Source organism: Heterocephalus glaber, unplaced genomic scaffold, assembly GCF_053883595.1.
Source record: "Heterocephalus glaber isolate CG9 unplaced genomic scaffold, H.glaber_assembly_v1.0 deba00001429, whole genome shotgun sequence".
Taxonomy (NCBI): Eukaryota; Metazoa; Chordata; class Mammalia; order Rodentia; family Bathyergidae; genus Heterocephalus; species Heterocephalus glaber.
Genome location: NW_028258294.1, coordinates 18,471,080 through 18,497,836, shown reverse-complemented (window position 1 = coordinate 18,497,836; position 26,757 = coordinate 18,471,080). Strand labels below are relative to the sequence as shown.

The 26,757-nt window shown below is 39.9% G+C and overlaps 1 protein-coding gene and 1 long non-coding RNA gene across 4 annotated transcripts in view; one reads left to right on the top strand and one right to left on the bottom strand.

Moving 5' to 3' along the window:
- Window positions 1-3,922: 3,922 nt before the first annotated feature.
- LOC106008292 (uncharacterized) lies at window positions 3,923-14,062 on the bottom strand. Of its 3 annotated transcripts, none has more exons than XR_015451637.1 (4): window positions 13,921-14,062; window positions 9,037-9,346; window positions 5,935-5,998; window positions 3,923-4,273 (listed from the first exon to the last, which is right to left on the bottom strand). It is a non-coding gene; the product is annotated as an uncharacterized LOC106008292 (long non-coding RNA). The 3 variants fall into 3 exon arrangements; XR_001182713.3 differs by having other exon boundaries at window positions 3,923-4,341; window positions 9,154-9,346; XR_001182714.3 differs by having other exon boundaries at window positions 9,154-9,346.
- Window positions 9,171-26,757, top strand: part of Mmp20 (matrix metallopeptidase 20) — a 43,584-nt gene continuing 25,997 nt past the window's right edge. Inside the window, exons 1-6 of the mRNA XM_004870794.4 lie at window positions 9,171-9,296; window positions 15,438-15,685; window positions 19,479-19,627; window positions 21,645-21,770; window positions 22,506-22,667; window positions 24,811-24,952. Of these exons, the coding sequence (XP_004870851.1) occupies window positions 9,171-9,296; window positions 15,438-15,685; window positions 19,479-19,627; window positions 21,645-21,770; window positions 22,506-22,667; window positions 24,811-24,952 (953 nt within the window). The remainder of the gene's footprint in view (window positions 9,297-15,437; window positions 15,686-19,478; window positions 19,628-21,644; window positions 21,771-22,505; window positions 22,668-24,810; window positions 24,953-26,757) is intronic.

Here is a 26,757-nt window from a genome sequence, read left to right as displayed (position 1 = left end):
TTAAAAGAGACCTTAACTAAATTAACCTTAGAGACTGGCAGTGACTGGGTGACTCTCCTTCCCTTCGCCCTCTATAGGGTACGCAATTCACCCTATAAGATGGGATTAACTCCCTTTGAAATCATGTTTGGAATTCCCCCTCCCATTATTCCCAAACTTCAATCAAATGTGCTTGTTGAATTTGATGACCAAAAGTTGTTACTTTCTTTAAAAAGCCTCCAAAGTGTGCACGAGGATATCTGGCCTAAATTAGAAGCCTTATACCAAACTGGACCGCCTCCCGAGCCCCATCGCTATCGACCAGGAGACTGGGTCTTCGTCCGGAGACGGAGACACCGACAAAAGGACCTTGAGCCCCGTTAAAAAGGACCCTACGTCACAGTCCTGACCACGCCCACTGCTCTCAAGGTCGACGGGATTGCCTCGTGGGTGCACTACACCCACGTTCACCCTGCAGATCCTCACACTGTCCTAGAGGACTTCGTTCCATCATGACAGGTGTCCAAAGACCAAGACAACCCCCTCAAACTCAAGCTGCATCGTCGACGGTCATGATTGTGGTAACTGTACTTTTGACACCGATATTAGGAGGACAGAACCCACATGCTCCCCTAAATTTAACCTGGATGATCGTCAGTACCGCCACAGGTGACATTATTAACAGCTCGTCCAAAGTGAGCCCACCATTAACCTGGTGGCCTGCTCTAGAGTTTGATCTCTGTCGGCTAGCCACTGGCAGCTGGGATATCGGACACTGGAGCCTAGAGTCATGGGGAAGGCCTGAATGTGGGGAAACAAAAAAGGGGTGTACCCTCCCCCCGGTCGATTCACGAACACCGGGTTGCAACCATGTAATTCGCAGGGCAATATTACGAGACACCCCCTTCTACGTCTGTCGGGGGGGGGGGTGTACTAGAAGTCAAATTGTAACTTGTGGGGGTGCTGAACAGTTCTTTTGCAAAAATTGGGGTTGTGAGTCAACGGGGGCCATAGCTTGGAAACCCTCCATTACAACTGATTTTATTTCGGTCGACAAGATTCCCCAACAGAAGTTGGCACACAATCCTCTCTTTGGCCGCTGTGCCCAATTTCTGTGTAACCCCATCCGTATTACTTTTACGGACCCAGGCAAACAGTTCACAAATTGGGAAACAGGCCGCAGTTGGGGGTTGCAATTATATGAAAGTGGATATGATAATGGATTACTTTTTACTATAAAACTAAAAATGGAGCCACTCGCAATAGGGCCTCCCCAATTGATAGGGCCAAATTTGGCACTAGCCCCAATAGCCCCTTTCAGATCTACTAAGCCCCCTCCCCCGAAGAGCTCGCCCATGCCACCAAAAACAAATACCTCCATACAGCCATCAAACTTAACCTCCGCTTCCACATTCCTGCCCTTGGTTCAAATGATCACCCAGACAGAAAAAGTCGATCATAGCCAGGACCAAGACCCCCTTTGGGAACTGATGGTCCACACCTTTAAGGCCCTAAATGCATCTAGGCCAGACCTCACTCAGTCCTGCTGGCTATGTTATGATACCAAGCCCCCATACTACGAGACAATAGCTTATCTAGACAATTTCACTAAATCAGACAGTCCGACTCAGTGTAGATGGCAACAAAAAGGGACAGCTAGGCTGACCCTACAGTCGGTAACTGGACAAGGAACTTGTGTTGGCAGTGTCCCGGTCTCCCACCAACACCTTTGTAACAAAACCATTCTTCGGCCTAGACCTAAATATCTCATTCCCCCTTATGACGGGTGGTGGGCCTGCTCCTCTGGACTCACCCCTTGTGTACATGGACTAGTGCTAAAACAGACTAGAGATTTCTGTGTACTTGTACAATTGGTCCCCTGGCTGTTATATCACTCAGAAAGGGACATCTCCAGCCGCCTGGCTGAAACCCAAATCAGAGTTAAACGAAAACCTGTAACAGCCATTACTCTGACCGTTCTCCTAGGTTTGGGGCTAGCTGGGACAGGAACGGGAGTTTCATCGCTAATACTACACAATAAACATTACAATGACTTAAGGGCAGCCATAGATATAGATATTGAAAGACTAGAAAGCTCCATCTCCCACCTCCAAGAGTCTTTAACTTCACTGGCAGAAGTAGTCCTCCAAAACTGAAGGGGGCTAGATTTAATTTTCCTTCAACAGGGAGGACTCTGCGTTGCCTTAGGTGAAGAATGTTGCTTCTATGTAGATCATTCAGGAGTGGTCAAAGAGTCCATGGCTAAAGTTAGGGAGGGCATCGCCAAACGTAAGCGAAAAAGAAAACTATCTCAAAACTGGTTCGAATCTTGGTTTAATTCTTCCCCTTGGCTAACTACCCTAATCTCTACCCTGCTAGGCCCCTTGCTTATCGTGTTACTACTGTTGACCTTTGGACCTTGTATACTCAATAGACTAGTTTCGTTCATCAAAAAACAAATTAACGCTGTTCAGTTAATGGTGCTCAGGTCCCAATACCAGCCAATTCCTACCGACTTGATAGAATTAACCCCCAGAGGCCCATGATTGGCCCTCTATAGCATCATGAGAAGGGGGGAATGTGGGACCAAAATGACTCCATTTTGGAGCCGTCTCCTTTGTTCTCTCAAATTTGTGCTTAAACTAGGAATTCACCACTTGAAATTCCTGAGTTTATTACCCAACCACCTGTGTACCCGAGGAAAGAGCGTTCCAGGCACACTATCTGTAGGATAAGCAGTTAATGAGCTGACTGTCTACACAAGATAGATGCGGCCATTAGTTAGTGGGTCTGCTAACGATCAGTATGTAACAACCGGCCGTTAATCTTTGCCCCTTTCTCCCTCACAAAAACCAATACGTAATCCCCTTCGACCCCCAAAGCCTAGCCAACCAAAACCCTACACTTCATATGTATTAAGTATTAACCTATCACCTGGCTACTAATAACCAAAGCTTGTTGTATTCTCAATAAAAACCCTGCTAGTTAGGGACTCAGGGCTCTCAATCTCGATCCGCTGTGTCGGTGACAGTTGAGAGTCCCTGCTTAAGCTTGAATAAACGACCCTTGTGTGCTTACATTGGAAACGGCCTCCTGGTGGTCTTTGGGACTTCACAATCTGGACACAACAAAGAAAGGCTGGAAGGTAGAGTCCGGTTACTGAAAGCCTGCTAACCAATTTCTAACCTTGAAAATTCACCAAGTTGTGAGCAAATTCTTTGACAATCCAGAAATTTAATCCTTTATAAAGCTAATAAATGTTAAGATATAGAAGCCAGAGTAACAAGGCAATCATTTACAATGACAGACCTCATTATCAGCCAGGGAGCTTGGCCAGTCTGGCTGGTCCATCTTGCAGCAGATACACAGAAGTGTGAGGCATCTGTTTGGCCTCAGAGTCAGCCCAAGAACCTAACTGCTGGCCAACTAGGGAGCTGGGACAAATTTATCCCTCTGGGGGCAATCTGTTTTTCTCTTTTCTAGATTTAATCTGTCACTCACTCATTCATTCCTTTAACCAACAACTATTTTTTGAATCTCCATTTTGTCCATGTCCTAGGAGTGCTGCTGTGAATAGAAGATACAAAGTCCTTATCCTTGTGGAGCTTACTTTCTAATATGGAAAGACAAGTAGCAAACTTATAAAGTATATAAGCCTTTTGGGGGATGGGACTGGGCTCTGGGGAATGAGGGAAGGTATGAGAGAGGAGAGAAAAAGGGAAAGTAAAAAGGATCAGGATGTGATATGTGCATGTACCAATTCCCTACAATGAGTCCATTCATTGCAAACATATACTAATAAAAAAGGAAGAAGAAATAAAGTCCTTTAATTGATTAAAAAAGAATGTGTCAATGTATACATATTAATGATGTAATACTTTGGTTTTTTCCACAGGGATTATTTAATCAACAGTCAATTCAATCACCACATGAGTCTTAGAAGTAAGAAAATGTCAAATGTTAATTTTTTATTAATTCATCACAGTATTTTTTTGGAAAGTTTGTAAATTATAGGAAAAACAATTCTCAAATCTTCCATTTATGAGCCAGGCTCAGCAGTAAATGTACATTTGCCATTTTAATCCCCTCTGACTCCTTCTAATATAAATTCCATTATCCTTCTTTCTACACAGCAGAAGACAGAAGTTTCAGAAGGTTACTGAACATTTACTGGGTTTGGTTTGGATGTATTCTTCTCTGGAAAATGTTCCCCATTATTGATGGTTTCCATGGAGGGTGTCCTGCCTCCTCATGTGGAGACCAGGCTGAGGGGAGATCCACTTGCTGCTTCTGTCTGGAGATGAAGACAAGGGCACATGACCCTAGCTCAGTCAACAGACTCTCACACCCATGACTTTGTTGCTGAGGAAGAGAGTCAAAGACATTTAGAAACAAGAGCCACAGCAGCCTAGCTGTCCGGCTGCAATACTGTCCAGCAATGAGAGGCAAGGCTCCCATGACTGCTCACACGGCAACTTTGGTTTCTACTGCCCTTATTACCACTGGTTTTCCAACTTTCCTGGCAGTTGTGTCGTCTACCTGACACCCTTACAACAAATATAGACTCTCTTCAGTTAACCAAAGATGGTTTCTATAGTTTAAAATTTAAGACCAGTGACTGGTAACACATCTAGAAAGTGGCCAATTAGTGTTGTATTCTCGGGTTGGCTAAATACCAATCCTGTGCTCTTTACCTAAGGAAGAAAAATAGTCAATCAGCAGTTTGCTCAACAGTTATTCCCATTACATGCACAGCAGGCGCAATCTTGACAACCTAAATGTCAAAGATTTACTAAAATGCCAAGGAACTGAATTCAGCTAGGATGAAGCAAGGAGCAGTTCACGCTAGAAAACTTGATTCTATAGTCTGAAACACTTAACTCCTTGTATTACTGGTACATGGACATATAGGTTCTACTTGAATTTTTTAAGCAGTCTTCAGGGTCTCCAAGTATCATCCTTAGTCTGGAAGATTCCAATCTCCTGGCTCAATATATTATTTTTATCATCCTACTAATCTGTATATACTATGCTTTCCACATTTCTCTGATAGGATCTCATATTGCTTTCCTTTTTGTCCTTGACTTACCTTGATATGATCTTTTTAGATTTGAATGATTTGGATTTAAATTTATATTTGATACAAGAATGACAGAGAGTAAACCTCTGCTCCCCTAAAAAGATGGAAAAAATAGAAAAAGTATAGTGATAAGTGACATTCTCTCTATATATAAGGGTAAAAGGTATTACCTATCACTGACTCTATCATGAAATTCAATTGTGGTAAATGTAAATGACCTATAAGAACATAAGTTGCTGTTCCTCTTCTGAATTTTTGCACTTAAGAATTGAAGTACTGTACTTGGGAACATTAGGACTTTCTGTGCATTGCATCTTAAAACTATAATGCTAAGACACAGGAGGTTAAATATCTCATGATTTCTCTTATATTAAACATACAAAGTATAAATAATTTAAAGAACAAAATTAAAAGTAGATGATAGAAAACAGGGAGGTAGACATTGTTGAAATGGGAAGGGTATCTGGAGATAGAGGGAGACAGGACAGAGGGGAGAGGAGGGGAAAATAAAAGGGATTAAGTGTACTGTGTATATGTACTAATTCCCCATGATTAATGTATTCATTATGTATTGCAAATATAATTTAAAAAAGAATGATCAATGGGAGAGGAGGAGACACTTTGAGTTTCAAGGGATACAAGACAAACAGAAAATAAAGAAAGTAAAAGTGCTATAAAAAAAGTATTTTTGTGCATTAGAATAGTGGATACTAGAACTAGAAGTATCTAGAGCACACTTCACTTACTTTGCTTCTAAACTGGAACTTTTGAATCTTAGAAGAAGACTCAAGAAAAAGAAGAAACTTCTTCAAGAAGAAGTTTTAGAGTCATAGAAGTAAGAATATTTTCTCTTTAATGACCTCAGAATTTCTCACCATCATTCTTCTCACTCCAACACTCTGCTCCTTGTCTGCCTTTGCACTGGGCCAATGGGGTGAACTGAAACAGAGAGTAAACCAGAGAACAAGAGGAACAGTCAGAGGGAAGAGTCAAGGATTCAGTCCTTATTTATCTTTCCCAGTGTCTATGAAGGTATAGTAGTTGGACAGCAGAGAGGGAAAAAAGCACAAAAAATTTTTGAAAGATTACTATGATCTTTTCCATTCCTGAGACCAAAAAGTACAAACTGTATATGTTTATACATTCATCCATTCATAAAATAAACTTGATTGACTTTTTAAAAATAATCTTTTACAAGCTTGTAATTCATTTGAATGAGTGTAATAGAACTGTGAGTTTTTTTCTTCTGAGACATATTTCACTCATCTCTCAATAGGTAACAGATGTGATGTCTGCCTGGGTAACATGCTCTTCTCAAGTACCTGCTGCTATTCCCTAGACCCCACAGACCAGCTCTGACTCCATCACTCTCTCATCCATGCAGGAAAATATAGCAGAATACAAAGAGGCAGAAAGGGAGAGAGAACTATAAGAATAACCTTGAATCTCATCTAAATGTGAAGGAAAGTCATTTATGTACTACCATGGTTCATAAATTATTTGCAACAGATTTCACAAATAACTTTCAAATACTAGGTATTTCTCCACTGAAAAGCATGGCCCCAGAAGGCAAGAGCGTATTGAATACTTTCTGTGACTGGGGTGTTCTTGGCACTTTTTAGACTTTTATTTTACCTCAGATTCCATGATTTTGCTTGTTTAACTAATTCAATGGTTTTCCAACTTTAGCGTGCATCCAAATTATGTGGAGAGCTTGTTAAGCCTCTGACCAAAGGGCTTTATTCTCAGAGTTTCTGACTCAGTGAAGCTAGTTGGGTCCCAAGAATCTGAACTTCCTACAAATTCCAAGGTGAAAGTGCTGCAGCTGACCCACAAAGTATGAGAATCATTGATGTAGCCGTCAATTAATCCATTCAAAAACATTTGTTAAAATAAAAGCCAATCGGGCTGGGGATTTAGCTTAGTGGCCCTACGCCTGCCTTGCAAGCGCAAGGTCCTGAGTTCAATCCTGGTATCAAAAAAAAAAAAAAAAGCCAACCATGAGCTGGACACCAAAACACTGAACATTATTTCATAAGAGGTTATATCTACTGAGTACCTTGTTAAGAGCTTTGTTATGATATGATTTCTTCCCTATATCCCCCTCTCTTTTTTTGGTAGTACTGAGGATTGAATCCAGGGCCTTTGCATTGAGCTACAATCCCAGTCATTTCTGTCTTTCTTTCTTTCTTTTCTTTCCTTCCTTTCTTTATTTCTTTCCCTCTTTCTTTAAAGATAAATTCTCACTAATTTGCTAAATTGCCCAGACTGGGCTCAAACTTACTCTCCTATCTCAACCTCCCAGAAGCTAGAATTTTAAAAATGAAAGTGGCACAGCTTAAAGAGAGTAAGCAACCTGTTCAAAGTCATATACACAGATGTCATAATTAGGACCTGAACTGTCAAAACTAAGATGAAATATCAGAGAAACAATATCCCCAAGTACAGAGAATGTACTTGGGAATAAGAGGAGTATAATCCAGCAGGCATCCTAAGGCAAGCCACAGGTGCACCATACATCCAAAGAGGATAAGGAAAGCTTTTATCAGCAAAAGGGAGAAATTCACATAAGTTGCCTGGTTTCAAAGTTCATTGGTCTTTTTGACCTGAGGCAGGAGTTGGCATCAGCTCATTGGTGAAGGTTCTCCTGGGAGAGCATCTTGTCTGAAATGTTGTAGTATTAAATTACTTAACATAAATAATAATAATGAAATCTGTGCATATATTTGAAGTGTGCAAGGCATAAAGGGTTGGAAGGACTTTCTGATTTGGGGTTTTTTTTTTTAACTCCTGAGACAGTTTTTGCACTTAAGCAGGCAAAACCTGAGCTCTCATTCTTCATACTTTCCCAGTTCTGAATTTGTCTGGATGAGACAAGAGTGACTTCATCTTGCCATCAGCAATTTTTGCAGAACACAAGAATAATGGATGCCAAGTGGTACTAGCAGACACCATGCTGTATGCTATGTGCCCTCATCAAATTGAGAAGACTACACAGAGCAGCATTAGTGTCAGTCTTCTGAAAATTAAAAAAAAAATCAATGTTCATTATGAGAAAAGAAAGAAATGGAAACAAAGTCTACTTCAATAGGGAAGTGTGGAGGGGGGGGAGGGCACACAGTTAATGGGGAAAAATAAAAAATAAAAAAAATAAGACCCAAGATACATCATGTACAGATACAAGCACCCAATGATAAATGTAAACGTATTATATACCTAAAATGTACCAATAAAAGAATTTAAGCAAAAAAAATATCAATGTTCACAGAGATTAAATAATTTGTCCAAAGTCTAGGAAATATCTTAAAATTTAATCTCTCCTTTTCTGACTCCAAACTGCTTTTCCCACCATACAACATGATTTCTCCATGATATCTTTAGGTCAAAAGTTATCTTATTCACATCTAGGAAGAAAGAATTAACCCAAATTAACCAGAGTGCACAAAGAATGAGGAGTTCTGGTGAACTAAAATGTAACTCTCATTTTAACTCATTCAAAAACTTAACTAACAGTAACCAGTTCACTTTGCACCCTATGTCAGCACTGTATAACATAATATAATATAACAGTGATGAGCTGGGATCTGGTGTCTGAGAACCATCATTATCAACAGCTTTTATTCCTGAGAAATGTCAAAGTGGACACAGAAGACACAGGGGATTGGGCTGAATGTGGGAGACCGCTAGACTACAGTACTCGATTATGTTCTTATTCAGTTACATTCTAATCATTTGCCTTTTCTGTAATCAGAATGGAAGAAGGCTCCTCAACTGAGACTAATCAAAGGTTTTGCTTGAGTTGGGTTTAAATCAATCAAGTTCACCCCAATTTATGTAAGTAGCTAACAAACTTCATAAAAAATAATTGTTTCTCTCCTTTTATGACTTGGTAAATCGCAAAGAAAGAAGCTTCCCCTGATTCCTGTGTACGCTCATGTTACCCCATCATCAGGGAGAGAAACAAGCTGTATAATTACCATTTGAGACATGAATCATCCTTGCTTGGAGGACCCAGACCTGCTTGACTCTATAAAAGGAGCTCAGGGTCGAAGTGCAAATGTGCAGTCTGCCATCCCCCAGGCTGATATAATTACCAAGCTACCAAGAGGAGATGAAGGTGCTCCCTGCATCTGGCCTTGCTGTCCTCCTTGTCACAGCTTTGAAGTTTTCCTCTGCAGACCCCACTGTATTTGCAGCCACCCCCAGGACCTGGAGGAACAACTTCCACCTCGCACAGGTTTGTGAATTTTTGCCCAATTCCCCCTTTCTCCTCCTGAGTTGGAAAACCTAAAAGGGTATAACGAGAAAATAAGCAAAAATCTATGGTTATTTTAAAATCACTTTTGTAAAGTTCCCTGAAGTCAAGTTAATGGTACCATATAAGATTGGTGTCTGGTGCATATTAGGTACATGTGTTGCATGACTAATAAATAAGGATGATGCAAATAATTCATATTGAAATTTTTGCAAGGATTACATGACTCAAAGTGATTCCAAGTGTTTGTTTCAATCCTTAACTTATAGAAATGGATTTCTAATGAGAGAATTCCCAGCATTAGTGAAAGGTGTGTGGAGATGCTTTTTACGGGACTTTCAGGAGCCCGTCAAAACCATAGCACACTGGGCCGGGGATTTAGCTCAGTGGTTTCACCTGCTGCGCAAGTGCAAGGACCCAAGTTCAATCCCCAGTACCAAAAAAAACCATAGCACACGTACAACTTGAACTCTGCTTCAGGGAGCCTTTCATGCCTGCACCTGTGGACAGCTTGAGCCAGGAATGCATTGTGGAGCTGGCTTTCACTTGTGCATACTGACCTATCCCCACCAACTATATCATTCATCCATTCTAATTGGCCAGTTCTACTGACACACCTATGGTTAAACATTTTCAACATCAACCTGACTATAAATAAAAAAGCTCAGTGGAACAGTAGATGCCCAGTACAAGGCTGTGGAACTGAACTTTCTTTGAATGGAGCCCACTTATAGATGAACTAAATTCAAAGTAACTCAGAGTACTGGAATCTATTGGAAATTGTACTTTATTGGTACCACCTAGTTTTGAGTCCTTTCTCCCCAGATGTAATTTCCCCCACCCAGACTCATGACACTCTGATTCAGAAGCTACAGAGGTTTTGCCACCTCTAGAAGGAGACTGTGCTGTGATATCAGAACAGATCTGAGGTGGTGGGAGGCCCTGATTCTAGTCCAGTGTTCAGGCAGACTATAGGCAATATGTGAACTAACTGCAGAGCTTTATGAAATCACAAGTGAAAATAGGCAGCTTACATTTACTTATTGAATGCCTACTGTGTGACATGTGGTGGAGAAACAGGAGCACACAAACACATCCCTGCTTTCTTGGCACTTATGCGGAGATGATGGAGTGGATGGGAAGGTGCTGGGAAGAGATGAACAAACTGATGGATAAGTGTGCAAGATAATTCCAGAAAGTGATACATGATATTGGGGAAAAATTAACTAAGATTGGGATGGTGGGGAGAAGTCCAGAAAGGCCTCTAGGAAGAAGCAGCATTTGTGATGAACCTAAACTGAATCAAAGAGCTTTCAGGTGAAGACTTGGAGACAGAGCAGTAAGGCAGAAGAAACAGCAAGTGCATCAGCCCTGGCTTGAAGCCTGAAGTGCCGTCCACCCACAGGCCCATGCAGCTGCAGCTGAGAGACCACAGGAAGAGGGTGCTGGATGAGCCCAGGGACAGAGTTGGCCAGTGGCTGTTCTGTGGACTGGTTGCCTGGGTTGGGTTAAACCTTCCACACTGCTCTCTTCTCTCTAGGTCACTGAGTGAAAGAACAAACAGCTCCTTGTGCCTGGAAACACCAGACACCTCCCCCCTCCAAATATCATGGACATAAATATCTACACTTGGAAATATAAACAGGTTCTTAGTTGATTTATTTAATGTTCACATGCATCCTTTAAAATTGATTTGCTAATTTGCATAAGGGTTTTGAAAACAATGGAATGATAAAATGCTTATTCTCATAATCTAGGGCTTATTCCAGGTTGTTTGTTTTAACAAATTAGTATAGGTGCTCTTTGATTTATGATGGAGTTATGTCCTGATAATTTCATGGTAGTTGAAATATTGTAAGTCAAAATTGCATCTGATACACCTAACCAACCAAATGTCATTGCTCAGAGACGTAGTACACCGTGGGATTCCTTGTTACCCTCGAGGCTGCCTGGCTGATGAGGAGCTGCGGCTCGCTGCTGCCCCCTAGCTGCAGAACCGTGTGGTACCGCACATTGCTAGGGGAGAGATCAAAATTTGACGTATGGTTTCTATTGAATGAGAACCATTTTCATACCTTCATATAGTAAAAAAATCATACGGTAAACCATCATAAGTCAGGGACCATCTGATAATATCAATATAACATTTAAAGCAGGGTTTTTAATTGTCTCTAAAAATAATAAATTTTCATTTACCACATTATTATAACTTCATAAATTATAAAATAAAACTTTCCAGATGCAAACTGTTAAGTTCAGGCATCTTTACTACCATTATTTTCTGTGATAAAGATGTTTTAATTGTTATTATCTTGTTCTTACTTTTCTTCTGATATGTCATCAGAAAACTTTGATTTTTATACTACTTTCATAAACATCTTTTGAGTCAAAGGTTGCCAGAATATAAGTGAGTTATAATTTATTCAGTTTTTCTTGGAAAATAGATTATTTCCATATGAATAATATTTCTATAGGCATCTATGTTCATCAGCTTAATGTATTCTTTTTTTCAAGATAGGTTTCCAGTAGTAGCATTAATTAATAAAAGGGCACTTAAAGTCTTTTGATACATTTGAAAGAATTTTCATATTGAGAAACCTCACTGGGTCCTCATTTTGGTGTTATCAATAGTGCAGAAACCAAACCCATTTATAAAAGAGAGCTAAAAATGAAAGAAACTAAAAGAATTGCCCAAGCTTGTTAGTGATTTGGCCTGACTAGAAACTATGATTTTTCCGAGAACATCAAAAGTTTCCACAAATCCATTTCAGTGATTTAGACAAAAAGGAAAAGAAATTTTGAATAAACATACCTGGAACTTCATCTTATCTCAATACACATATAAATATGAGTTTAGAACCCCTAATTCTCAGGAGGGATGTTATTAAAGCACACTAAAGTGTGTAAGTGAGAAGTGGGAAGAGGAACCTTGGCCACCAGCCTGTAGGGACAGACCCCTTTGGCCTCCCATTATTTGTCAAACATTGAAAAAGAAGTGGAAAAAGAACCACTTCATAATCAACCCTAAAACTCTATGATTTAAAAAACAGAGGAGTGGAGAAGGGGAGGGCCACACAAGACATCCTGGTGAGTCCTGAAATCTTACACCCAGTGCCAACAGCATACAAGGGTTGAAATATAAAACATGGAAGAAATTCTAAATGCACATCTAAGTGCCTAATGGAATACCTCTGAGAAGGATTGACTCTCAGGAGTATGCTGCAACCTTGCCAGTAACTTCAACAAGAAATTTCCTGGGATTTGGGGCTCTCCATACCTCAGAATATCTGTTGATTCTTCCAAGAAGCATGTTTTTATGCTTTGCCTAAAGAAAAGGAGTTCAAAAACTAACTGGGCATACACTTGGCGCCCAGAGCTGTGACAGGCACAGGGTCTAGGTCTGTAAAGTGGTCATGGTCTCCAGTAGGAGGAAGAATGCAACTGAGCAGGTGATATTAGTAAGAAATCGGTGGAAATTGAGGGTTATAATATAATGTGACAGATGCTTTACTACTATAAAAACTACATCCTGTGGGAGTAACAGGTAGGAACAATTTGTTCATATTCTTTTTTTTTTTTTTTTGGTGCCGGGAATCAAACTCGGGTCCTTAAACTTGCAAGGCAGGCAGTGGAACCACTGAGCTAAATCCCCAGCCCCTGTTCATATTCTTTTTAAGTAGGAATGTTTCCAATTTTATTTTTACTTCATTAAAATTTTCTGTTTTAATCACATTCACTATGACCAGCCTTAACTCTTTTGAGCTATAAGCTTAACATCATGTGCTATGAAAATTATATATTCATAGCAGAAAAATTATAAAAACTGTATAATTTTAAAATTCTCCAGTTTCATCATTAAGAGATAACAACTGGGGCATGTGGCACATACTGCTAGCATGTGGAGGCCATGGGTTCAATCCTCAGCACTGCAAAACAAAACAACAACAAACAAACAACTTGAAAAATCAAGCAAAAAAATTTAAAGATATAACCACTCTTAGTCCCTCAAACAGTACTTCCAAAACACTTCCCTATTCAGGGCCAGGATTTGGGTAAGGCAGCGTTGGGTACTGTTTTCATTGAAAATTTTGAGATTTTTGTTTGAGATTTAAAATTTTTGTTTGGAAAAGTCTTTGATTGTTTCATTGATTCTGGTTTTGTAAAATTTTGCACTAATATATTATTTATTTTGATTTCTGAGTTCATGGTGACTTCCCAATTTACTTTCCCCAAGTTCCAGTTTTTGACTGTTATCACTGTACTGCAATGGTAGCAAAAATCATGTTTTTGTTTAATTTATCATGAGCATCTTCCCTTATATGACCATATTTTGTGATAAAATAACTAGTATATAGAAGGTAACACATAACCTAACAAGAGAACAAAATATTGGAATTAAAACTGCACAAATATGGAACATCTTATCTGATACACGGAGCTTAGGCTCTGAGGGACATAATTTGGACATCACCATAAGCACTGCATTATCACACCATCAACTTGCACAAACAGGAGTGATTCCTCAAATCCCCTTCATCTTGCAAAAAACACATGAAGTGATTGCTTAGTGATGACCCAAGCCAAGATGGAAATAGAGCTGTCTCACATGAGTTCCAGAGCTCCGCTTGTAGGTGTCAGGGACTGAGCACTCCATGCAGCCTCTCCTCTTCCTCCTCTCGGGTTCTCATCTCACCTATGATCTTTAAAGATGGCCACCAAGAGAGTGAGCTCCTCTCACACATGGGTAGGGAGCTAAAGGATAGAGCGCCCTCTCCACACGAGGAAGACGTACTCCTTTCTGCTTTCCTTAACATTAACAGTCCGTGATCCCTGTTGAAAACTTTTAGATATAGTAAAAGATAAAAAATTCATAGTCACCTATAATTTCACCACTCAGAGATAACCAATATTAATATTTAGATACACTTCCTTTCATTATTTCTTGTGGAGAGTATTTGGTTTACTTATGAAATTGTGATTGTAATTGCTATAAAGATTTCTCCTCTGCTTTTCTGAGTACATTACCATTATAGTGAGAGCACTTTCTATGCCATTAAATATTTACTTTTCAAATATACAAAAATATGATCTTAGTAGTGTCCTAGTTTTGTATCACATAAATATATAATACTGTACCTAACAAATATCCTATTGTAAAATATTAGGCTCTCTTCCAGATTTTATTTTTGTATGTTTCTATAGTATCCAAATAAATAATACAAATAATTTATATTTAATATGTAAATAAATACATGGCTAATGTAGAGATAATATGTTATTTATGTCTAATAACTAAGCAGCTCTAGACTATGTACGTAAAAACTTATAAATGTTAAAATATGTATAAATCTTTAGCTGCTCTTTGGTTATTCTCCTGAAATAAGTCAAGTAAGTGAAATTCCTAGGCCAAGAAGGCAGGCCTCAGTCAGGAAACTGCATGGCCCTACCTCACTTACTTTTTTTCCCTAACCCCAGCCCTGAGTCATAAAAAAGTGTTTCTGAACAGTCTACACAGGGGTTTCCTGTGTGTGCAAATGAAGCTTTATAACTTATGGTTCAGTTTTTTTATGTTGAGAGCTAAAAAGCCTCCTGTAGGAAACTTGTCCCATGAATACAAACCCACCCCACAACATACTTGCACTGATGAAAAGCCTCAGCTGACATTAAAGGTTGGCATACAATGCCTCTGAGAGTTAAAAACACACTGATTCACATTAAACATAATGAAAATAGTAAAATACTGTTTACCAAAGCAATCAGAGCCCTCATCTTGCAAACTGGGTAAAGCTCTTCAATGACAAATATTTGGTCCATAGGGAAAATGTTCACATCATTCTCCATTATTTTTTAATTATTTTAAAAAGAAAGCAATAATGCATTATTGTGAGATTTATTGTAGAAAAAACTATAAAATGCAAGTGGATAAAAGAAAAATAACCTAGGAGCTGCACTACTCAAAGATAATCATTAATAACTTAGGATATGTATCTATGCAAAATGTGCAATTTTTTCAAAAATAAGAATATATTCTACATGCTATTTTTATGTCAAGAAGATTGTGTCCCCATCTTACTTGAGCAAGAATCTATGCCATAGACCTGTCAGCCTGCCTCTCCATTTCAGGCATATCTTGACAAGTATTACACAAAGAAAGGAAGTCTCCAGGTTGGTGAGATGGTTTCAAGAGGAGGCAATCCCATGGTAAAGAAGATTAAGGAGCTGCAAGCATTCTTTGGGCTCCAAGTTACTGGGAAGTTAGACCAGAACACGATGGATGTGATTAAGAAGCCTCGCTGTGGAGTTCCTGATGTGGCAAACTATCGCCTCTTCCCAGGTGAACCCAAATGGGAAAAAAATACTTTAACATACAGGTAATGAGAACATATTTTCAAAATTCAAAGAGAAACATATTTTCATATTTTCCAAATTTGGAGAGAAACAATCTCTCTCTCTCTCTTCCTTATCTTTTAAAAAGTATCTTCCTCTGATCTGTATAAAAATCACAACTCCCCATAACCATAAGAAAGAATAAGAACTTTCTAGGTCTGTTAGACAATGACAATGGTTAATTCACCTGAAGATAAAAAATCTCAGGATTATCTCAATGACTGGCCATTTTAGGCATTACAGACCATTTTTTCAGTTAGAAACAATGCTTTAATCTCTTTTAAAAAATAATCTAGTATGGAATTAATAGCAGCACCAACCATTTTCTTAAAATAATCTGTTTAATAAGAAAAATAAAACTCACTCTTTAGTGAATTATTTTTTTCATCGATTCCAAAAATCATTTACTGATGATTTATTATCTGCCATAGGCATTCAATTTGGGGGCCATAAAGCTGAATAGGTCACTTTTCCAAACCTTAGGAGGATATAGACATGCAGAGAGCTGTGACTCTCTGAAGAGGAAATACAGGTCTAAGCTGAGAACTCTGAGAGCACACAGCGGGATTGGAGGCATCAAGTTATCAGGGACTGGCAGTGACATCTGGACCAGATTTGAAGGCAAAGTAGCAATACCCATCCCCTACTTCCTTCCTGGGCCCTCTCCTCCTTCCAACCTCTGGTGTTTTCCTATTTAGACCAACTGGTTACCCCCAACAGGAGCCTTTGCCCTTGCTCCTTGTGCTCTGGGTATCAAGGCCAGAATTCCCAACTCTTGCACCCTGGACCCGTTTCTGGGGCCAGCAAAGACTCACCCATGTGCTAATCCAACTGAGGGTTGCATGACCCATATTGCTCACCACTCAGCCTGTGGGTGACCTGAGGGGACTGGATGGTGCCTGATGTGAGCCTCACTCACTCCAGACGGATGAGGTTTGGAAAAGAGTGACCTCTGTTAACAGTTGATCTCCAGGTATTACAAATGTTAGGGGTTTCCCAAGTAGGAAAGTAAACCAAGCACACAGTAGAGACAGGAATGCCTGTCCTGTTGGGCAACAGGTGCCCAACCGGTGCCCTAGGACCATCATGCACTGGAGTACAGGGGCCAGGGAGGGGAGCGGCAGGGAATGAGGCTGAAGGGGCAGCTCGAAAGACAGCTAGATATGACCTTAGGGAGTTAGGACTTCACCCGCAGACAGTGGAAAGTCAGGCCAGCATCAGAATCAGATTGCACTTTTAGGATGAGCACATCTGGACAATATTTGGAGATGAGGAAAGGTTGGTTGGACTCTTGCAATCGTCTAAGTATTGGTGTGCTGCATCTGGCTCCTAACAACTTACAGGAGCCAATCTTAAAAATGTCAGGAATTTTGGAGCGAGTTGTTAAATTTCTATGACTGCTGTGAGCTGGTTGCTAGGATACAACCATTATTAAACTACTGTGTAACATTTACAAATCAGTTGTACTTCAAAGCAAAAGTAATCAAAATATATCACTTTCTACTTTACCATATTTCATTATTTCCAGTACTCACACCTCTGTGTATATCAATCTTGTCAGTATTGTAGAAATGCTGTACAATGGTGTATCCCTGCTCTCTTCTCAATGCTGCAGTCAAGGGTAGCAAGGTCGTAGTTTAAAATTCGCTGTAGTAAGAATATTTACAACTCAAGAATCAGCAAACCATACAAATCAGGAGAATTTCCTTGTCCCCAGTAAAACTGGTTGTTAAGCTGTTCCAGTACCAGTGAGCGACCACATGTGTCCATGCGAGTGACCACACCGAGCCAGAGGACTCGGTGAAGCCTTTTTTTAACCTGCTGTATGCTTACAAATCCATAAGGTGGCGCTCTGAACAAAAGAATCAAAGCGCTAGAGTGAGAGAAAACGTCCAGTCTTTTCATAGTTTTCTTAAACTGTGCCCTAGAATTTTAGCCTTGCACGCAGCAACAAGAAGCCTGACCCCTTGAGGAAGTATAACATTTCGCTGTGAGTCAGGCAACCCCGAATCTCTCTGCACACCCACACTGCCTGTCTAGTCATGGCTCTCAAACAAGTCCTCTGTCCCCTCCCTACCAAAAAGACACTAGAGACCAACTTAGTGCTCTATTTGTGTAGTTCCTGGGTTTCAGAGTAACTTAACAAAACCCAGATGATTTTAAAAGAAAAAAATAGAAAATAGTGCTTATGTGCATAAGCTTTGAAGTCGGATGGAACTGGACCCAAATCCTGATTAATCACAAACATATACGATAAAGATAGTGATTACCTACTTCTCCTGGGATGTTTGAAGAGTAGACAACATTTCATATTAAAAGTGTTTAGAACCATGCTAGCATAGAATATGTCTCCAAAGAATATTAGCAATGATTACTATTGCTTTTTTCAATCAACAGACCTTCGGTCAGAATTTTGTCCACTTTCTCTTCCCTTTCTGGTGTTATCCTTTTCTCCACCCATGTCTTTTCCAGCTCAGCATGCATAATCAGCTCAAAGAAATGGCTGACTTATCTATAATGTGAAGAAATTTCAAGGTACCAACTATGCAAAGTTGAGCTAAATCACAGGTTTGTATTGTAAAGTGAAGTACACATATTTGGAAAGCATTAAATAGTCCTTTTAAGAGTCTTGCTAGTCTTCTCCTTTGACTCCATAGCTTTCTTCTTTTGGCCCCAACTCCTGGGTTAAAGAGATCCTTCTTCTTTCCCCTCCATGTCCTGAACTGAGCTGTTGACCATCCTGTCTGTGGGACATGGTCCTTCTTTTCTGGACCTTGGGATTACCACTGTTGGTTCCTGGTTGAAATTGTCACTCCTGCATCAGAATAACCTAGAATGATTGCTAAAAGGCATGTTTCTGGACCACACCTGCACTTTTCACTGGCTCCCTAGGTAGTTATCACAGGTCCTAAGGTTTGAAAGTCACTGTGTGGGCCCTAAATAGCTAGCTTTTATTTTTTAATTTATCAAGCACTTCCTGAACATTTATTATGTGCAAGGATGGAGTAGGAGCTGGAGAAAGACAGAAAGTAGGTTTGGATCTGCTCCCAAAGTTGACTCTTACAGACCTTGTTTCTTATTTGCACCGATTATTGCAGCCCAACCCAAGGTCCCAGAGCACAAAGCCTGGGAGAATTGCCAACTCTGTCTCCACCCCCTAATTGTCCAAAAAGCACTATATTTTTTTTGCCTTTAAATGTCATTATCGTACCAGAACTTGCTACAGTGCTTAACCTCTTTTCAGATCCAGTGAGCATCTTTCTTAAAGCTAGAATTTCCTCTTTCTTTCAGAATAGAATATGTTAAGAAAAACATTCCCCAACAGGTCTGGGGGAAACCTGCTGGCCTTTGAATGAGAATTTGTAAAGCCCCAAAAGTGCACAGCTATATTTTTATAATTGAATTTTTTCAATCCCTTTTGAGGTAAAAGAGATCTTCTCAATTAAAACCATTGTAGAAAATGAACTTCTTACTAATTGTAACATTTCACAAGTATTATTCTTTAAAATTAATTTCAGTATAATAACAATGGAAGCCACGCTTTTTTAGTACCAGATCATCTCAAATGTCTCTCATTTCTCTCCTTAATGTGTCTTGTTCTTAAACATGCAGCAACCTATATGAAAGAAAAATAAAAATTTATCATTTGGAAGAAAAATCTAAATTATAGATTTATGCTCCACCCTTTAGTTTTTAATACAAACTATAAGACCATATGTACCTTCTTCACTTAGGAGTGTTTATTGGAAAGAAAACATGTCTCTTTTCTTTTCACAGAATATCCAAATACGCCTCTTCCATGAGTCCTGCTGAGGTGGACAGAGCAATACAGATGGCATTGCAGGCCTGGAGCAGTGCTGTTCCTCTGAACTTTGTTAGAATAAACTCAGGAGAAGCAGATATTATGGTATCTTTTGAAACTGGAGGTACTGGTGCTTCTTGGATTCTGTCTACTAAAGTAAAGAACTGTTCCTTCTACATCTTTAAAGCACAGTCCTCCACCACAGTGTTGTGACAGGCAGAGGCCAAAACCTTGGAAAAATCATGATCTTCATCTGGCCACAAAACAGAACAAAAGGAGTTCCTGGCGTTTCTTGTCATCATCATACTCACTAAGACAGACTCACCATAGCAAGCTTTCAATATGGTTTTATCCCATTAGGGGACAAATTCTGTCAGATTTCATTTTCTCATTGGTGGGCCAGGGATGTAGTTTAGTGGTGCCACAACTGCCTGGCAAGCACAAGGTCCTCAGTTCCATTCCTGGTACAGGGGTTCAGGGGACACTTTCCCATTGGCTAGGAGGCCACCTGACCTCATCACTTTCCAGGATAATCTTTGGCACCCTCTTTCACATTAGCCAAGAATCCCCCACCTTGGGTCCTCACTGAAGGAAATAAGTTTCACAGTGACCCCAATGCAGCTTTTCCCCTGTAGCTTTTCCCCTTTTCCCCTGTACCTTTTGAGAAGTACATGGGAGTTTGGATTCCAACTTGCCCCCTTCTTCATCCTCTCTCTTACCCTGGAATGAGTATGGCATGAGTTTGCACAGGGAATGGTGGAGAGCTCTGAGCCCTTTTTCAGAGAAACACCAGATAAGGGAGGGCCAAATGGCCCATGGGGTTCCTTTCCCTCCTTAGCTTCCTAACAGTTAAGATAAATGAGAAACACTGTCTCTTCCGCTCCACAGACAATGTTTCTAAGAGACCTTGATATTTCAAGTACTGATCTTAATTTTAATATGATGTCCTGTGGAAAAACATCCTTAGGAGTTAGGAGAGAGATCAAGCAAGTCTTGAGTCCAATCTCTTTAGAAATGGCCCTAAATGTAACCTAACCCTTGGAAAGTTCTGTGTCTTACAGAGGATGAAAGCCACTTGGTGAAGTGGCAGGAGAGTGTGACTCAGAGCAGCTTCGGGGGACATGGAATTAATGTGTGGCTCTCTCTTGATTTTTCAAGGTGTGCCCTGTCCCCTAACACAAAGGCTGGCGAGGCCCCTGTTGCAATGAGTCCTCAGGACATGCAACCTGATTGAACTGCATTGGACTCAGACTTGAGAAATAGTCTACCCAAACTTTGTTTTGATTTTTATAAAACTGGTTAAAAATTACCATGGTAAAAAAACTGTGAAATGTAGCTTCTACTACATTGCTCATTTGGTCCTTCTTCCTTTTCTCTTCATGAGCTGTTAATTAAAATACAGATAGTAAAACAAAAGTAGTACCTAGGTCCATGCATGCTTTTGTTTACAAATAGTTTGGTTTGCAAACTGATGGATTTGGAAAAATTTTGCTTTTGTTTCCAAACTCCGCATCAGGTGACAAAAATGACCAAGGTCATCTTTCCAATGCAAACGCAAACGTGGTCATCTTTTCCAAATCTTAGAATAAAGTTTGTGAACCAAGGTACTACTGTATGTAAAACTTTAGAGGTTAAGGTTTTCCTTTATTACTTGCACGAGTTTTATACATGAGGGCATAACAAAGTTACAGAGATTGTCTTTTTTGATACTTTCTTAAATTGAATTGTATTATGTGATAGAAACAAAAACCACAGGCTTATTCAATTTACTACTGCTGCCTCAGCTAATTGTATTTTGAAAGCTCCTTCTGCCAACAGGTTCACATTCCAATCAGTGGACCAGGCTGCTGTAGAGACTCCTTGTGTTCTTTCTCCTTTTGTAATATATAGCATAGCTATAATCCACCATATGCTCTGCATCCTGGTAAAGAGAATAATACTGTTTTCTAATTTTAATGCATCAATGAAGCATTAAATAGTCCTTTTTGTTTTTCAATAGGCATTCATTGATAAGTGAACTTCTTACTATAAAAAAAATCTATATAAAAAGTAAACTTAAGCATCAGTGCTATTCACAATATCCATTCTCTGTGCCTCTGAAATGTTAGGACTTGACCATGTTGGCATTTCCTGTTGTTTAGATCACGGAGACTCCTACCCATTTGATGGGCCTCGAGGGACTCTAGCCCATGCATTTGCACCTGGAGAAGGCCTGGGAGGAGATACACATTTCGACAATGCTGAGAAGTGGACTTTGGGGATGAATGGTATATATGCACAATTCACCATAACCTGGAAAATATTGTACCTTCTTCTGGGCCTCCATCATGAAACCTTGAGGTTCAACGTCCCAAGCCACCCTTTAACTAGGGGGGCTGGCTAGGAAAAACAAGTAAGCCAAAAATCCACAGGGGAACACCATAAGGGAAAAGATCCACTAAAGATTATACTGTAGATTTGTCTGATGATCTCTGATTCCTAGTATATATAATCTCAAGAACCAGCAATCCCCTCCTCAACACACAACTCTCTTTTTGTCAACTATGTAGCATTTATTGTTGCTTACTAGTGCTTGGAAAAAGGCCACATTCAGAAATGACCTGAGGGAACCAGTGTATCTTGAGATGCATCATGGGGATGGGAATGAAAATTCCAGAATAACATGCAGGTCATCTGGAAATCTTCAGTGTGAAATGTGTGCATGAAAAGGAGTAGGCTGTGATAGCAGAAAACTAGTCAAGCAATGGTAGTTCAAATTTGTATATTACTGCAAATTTCATTCATTTCAAAATTCATTCAAGGCCCTCCTATATCAAGTATCTTCCCCAACCCTAACAGGGGGAAAAGAACTAGATTGAAATCAGCAAAACTAAGTGTCAGAATGGTGTGCCAAACTTTGAATAATACAGGATATGTTTGGGGCATAAATTCTCCTGTAAAGACAGACGATTGAGAAAACAGAAACCTGTGTTGATGCTGTCTTTCTTTCTCATATTGTTTAGGTTTCAATTTATTTACTGTTGCTGCTCATGAATTTGGCCATGCCCTGGGCCTGGCCCATTCCACAGATCCATCAGCACTGATGTATCCAACTTATAAGTACAAGAATCCCTATGGATTCCGCCTCCCTAAGGATGATGTGAAAGGGATCCAGGCCTTGTACGGTATGATGACTACACTTCTTTGACCACTAACCCTGAAAGTGACAGGCATTCAGTCTCCAACTTAAAGAAAGTCCATTTTTCCAGGAGCTACCGGCATAGGTAAAGATTATGCTATAGACCTCAGCCCTGATGATATCTTTTTGTGAAGAGCTCAGTTATAGAGATTACCAGTTATAAAGATTCCTTTCTTTTTTCTTTTTTAATATGTACAACTAAATTTTGCATCTTTCCTCCAAAATATTCTGGCCATGGCTGGACATAGAACATACAACCATTTGTTTTTCCAGTAGGTCAAAAGTTACACAATGGAAGAACATGGACATATTTTATAGTTCATATATATCATGCTTACCTGCTTGCAGATAAGTGGCCTATTCCTAAAAATAGCTATGGTGACAATATAACTCCACCACTCAGGTGTATGTACAATCTGCAATTTATGGACTGTGATCACATGTATCATCTCATGCCACCCTCATGACAAGGCTGTAGGGTATGAAGTGTTCTCCTCACTTGATAACTGAGAAAGCTGAGGGTCAAAAACAGTTAAGGATCCTAAGATATTCAAAATTATCTCTTGTTAACATTCTTTCAAAAGGTAAGAAAGGATTATGAGAAATTCTATACCCAGTTTTCCTTAAGAACAAAACAATACATGAGAAGGAATCTTCAAATATCCTTATACTTTGACAATTTCTGTTTAATGAATAAAAAAGCAAAAAGAAATGGGGGGGGTTCACCCAGGCCTTGGAGACCAGCTTCTCCAGTCTCTGCCTGTCAGAACCTCTCCCCATCCTCTGGGCCTAACGGATCTGGAGGGCCACATCTCCCAGTGGCCCTTGCCTATTTGCAGGCCAACCAGCTGACTAAAAGAGGTGCACACATCTGCAGATAGACATCACCCAAGGCACAAAAGACAGAATTAATCCAAAGGGTTAATTTCCAGAGGGTTAGGTGCCATTTCCACTGAACTATAAGGGACAGGGTAATGCTGTGAATGTCTCAATTTTACAAATTCTTCAGAGCATCCATGGCAGAATGCCAAAGTGAAGCAATTCTCACGAGCCACCAAGAAGGGACAAGCCCATATACTTGTCTGATGCCAGTCTCGACAGGCCAGGAGCCAAAGCACACATTTTGACATGGTCATTTATATAGAGGGGAGCAAAAGGTGAAAATATGGCTTTGTGTTGCCAGGGAGCAGGCACTTCGACTACTCCTGACCACCTTCTACTGATCTTCACCATATTTCCAGTTTTCCATCTTCTTCCAAAGCCTCACCTCCGACCCTCATCCCATTCCAGACCCCTCCTCTATCCTGGATCTCAATCTATCTCTGTCCCTGATCGGGCCCTGCACTCTTCCCCTTTCCTCATTCCTTCCCTGATTCTCACCTTGGGCTACCACAAGCTTCATCAAAGAGCTGGGGTCTTCCAGGGACAATGATTAAGGCAACCCCAGGTCAGTCTTCTATAGCTGGCAGATGCAGTGGGGGAAGCAAACATCAGCAGCTCCCCTCCCCAAAATGGGTCCCAGTTGCACAAACAGATCCCCCAGAAGATACCTTTAAAAAGCAAACATCCTGTGGACTTCAGCTCCACTCAGTCTGTCCTCAGCACTTCAAGAAAGACTTGAGCAAAGTGCAGGATGCCAAGGACTATATGGAAAAAATTAGAAAGTTCTAATCTTCATGGCAAAAATAATTTAATTACAAAGAAATAATTAAGAACAAATTTTAATTGCAGTATATTTCTAATTCAGAGAACCTGTAGCTACCAAGGAAGCTATTAATGACAATAAAAGAATAGAAACAATTCTGTAAACATCTACTATGTGCCAAGCTTTACAGATATCATTTAATTCTTGCAACACTCTTCAGAAGTAAATCCTGTAATTACCATTCTTATTTTACAGTTGAGGAAGCTGAGACTTTAAAAAGTTAATATATTTGCCTCAAATCACACAACTCAGCAAGTAGGGAAGCCAAGATTCAAACAAAGGTCTATCTGTCGTTGACAGCCATGTCTTTATGACGTGGTCATTCACAGAGTGAACCTGTACATGTTCTCCCAGGTCTCTAGAGCAGAAATGTGCAAACTCTAAATTCCTGGTATGATTTTGACCAAGAGACTTTGAATCCTAGGACCTCGGAAACCATTCCTGGGAAAACCTACTATTCCCCACGTACCCCCTCACAAGCCATCCATCCCTGATGTCTGTGACTCCCTCTCATCCTTTGATGCCGTGACAATGCTAGGAAAGGAGCTTCTGTTCTTCAAGGATCGGTAAGCCTAAAACATACCAACAGCTCTTGTCAGGCCTCAGCTCACCTCCAGACTACCATCACCCTGGAGGTCTTTGTTGCTGGCATGTCTGAACACCAGGCAGAACTAGTGTCTTTAGTGATGGTAGTGTGGGCAACAGAGGTTTTGGGTACATATAAAACTTCCAAAGCTAGTGTTTGTGGAGCACCTAGTATGGCCTTAGTGCTGTGCTAGGTTCTTTCCACATATGTATAGTATTTCTTCTAACTCTTCACTGTAGAGATTATAATCTCCAATTTACAGAGGAAGAAGGTAGCTCAAAGAAAAGAAGCAAATTTCCCGAGGTGACAGTTAAGTGGCTGAGCTAAGATATCAAATCAAAGTCATGTGGTGTTTTTTTGTGTACTACTATGTGGCTAGTAAGAGCACTTAGTAAGTACTCAATAAATATTCTTCAGTGAATGAATGTTGGCTAGCTGAACAGTTGAACATATAGATGGATGAATGGAAGGGTGGATGGATGGACTGATGGATGGATATATAAGTGAGAGGATGATTCTAAGGTAAGCACTCTTCTTAAACTTCTCTTTTTCAAGGCCTTTCAGCTTTCCCACATCAGTTAATGATCAGATAGCATAGATAAAACAGATTCCTTTCTGTCACAGTCTGGCTTTTCAGGGAGTATGGCTGCTGTCTCCATGAAACTGGAAATTGTAATTATTTCTTTCTGAGGAGAAAAAGAGAAACAGCAACACTTAACCTATATTCCTCCCATTACTGGAGACAGAGTTCAATCACACCAGAACAGACAGAGAAGCTCAGGAATGTGTGTGTATGACATTTTTTTCTTCACTAGAAAAATGTTCATTTAGCCTATATTGGGTATGAAGCACTCTTGTAGTATCTACAGGCATAAAAATAGACACTCATTCTACCTTTGCATATCTCATAATTGAATGAGAAAGTATATCCAAAAATCATTCCAAGACAGTGTGACATATGCTATAAAAGGTAGAGCTATGAGATAAAACAGAGAAAAAGCACCTGGGGAGGTCCAGAGAGAGATTATTAAGGAGATGATGTCTGAAAATTTTCGTGTTTCTTTTGAGAAGAGATCTTTAAGCTATTAATGTGAGTGATTTTGTTCATTCAGGAAAAAAAGAGAGTAACAAAATATAAAAAGAAAGCGTCATTTGCACAGAATCTTACACCCAAAATACATTAATCCACTTGAGCTGCCCTGACAAAATACCTTAGATCTGGTAGCATAAACAAATTAACTTCTCACACTTCTACAAGCCAAAGTGCTTACAAGGTAGGTTTCATCCTGAGGCCTCTTCCTTTGGTTTCCTGTAGGCAGCCAACTTCTCACCATGCTCACATGACCTCTTTTTAAGCATGGAGGGAAAGAGGGAGAAAAAGCAGACACACTTTCTGGTGTCTCTTTTTATCAGGACACTAAATTCCATCACCAGGACCTCACCTCCGTCACTTCATCTAAACCTCATTATCTCCCTGAAGCCAGTGTCCAAATGCCATCAAAATGGGAGTCAGAGCTTCAGCATACAACTGGGGGGACACAAACATTCAGTCCTTAACACAGAATGAAGAAATAGCTAAGCATGCTGTTCTATATCCTCCCGGGGCTTTTCTCTGAATTGAAAGATATGTGTTATAAATAAGAGACCATGGCAAGGATTTCCAAAAATATAAGATTTTACTAGTTGTGTTGATTTATAAAATTTTTCACTCAACAATATTTTGTTTTAAATAAATTTTTATTTTTATATATTACATAATATTGCAATGAATAGATATAGGATTAC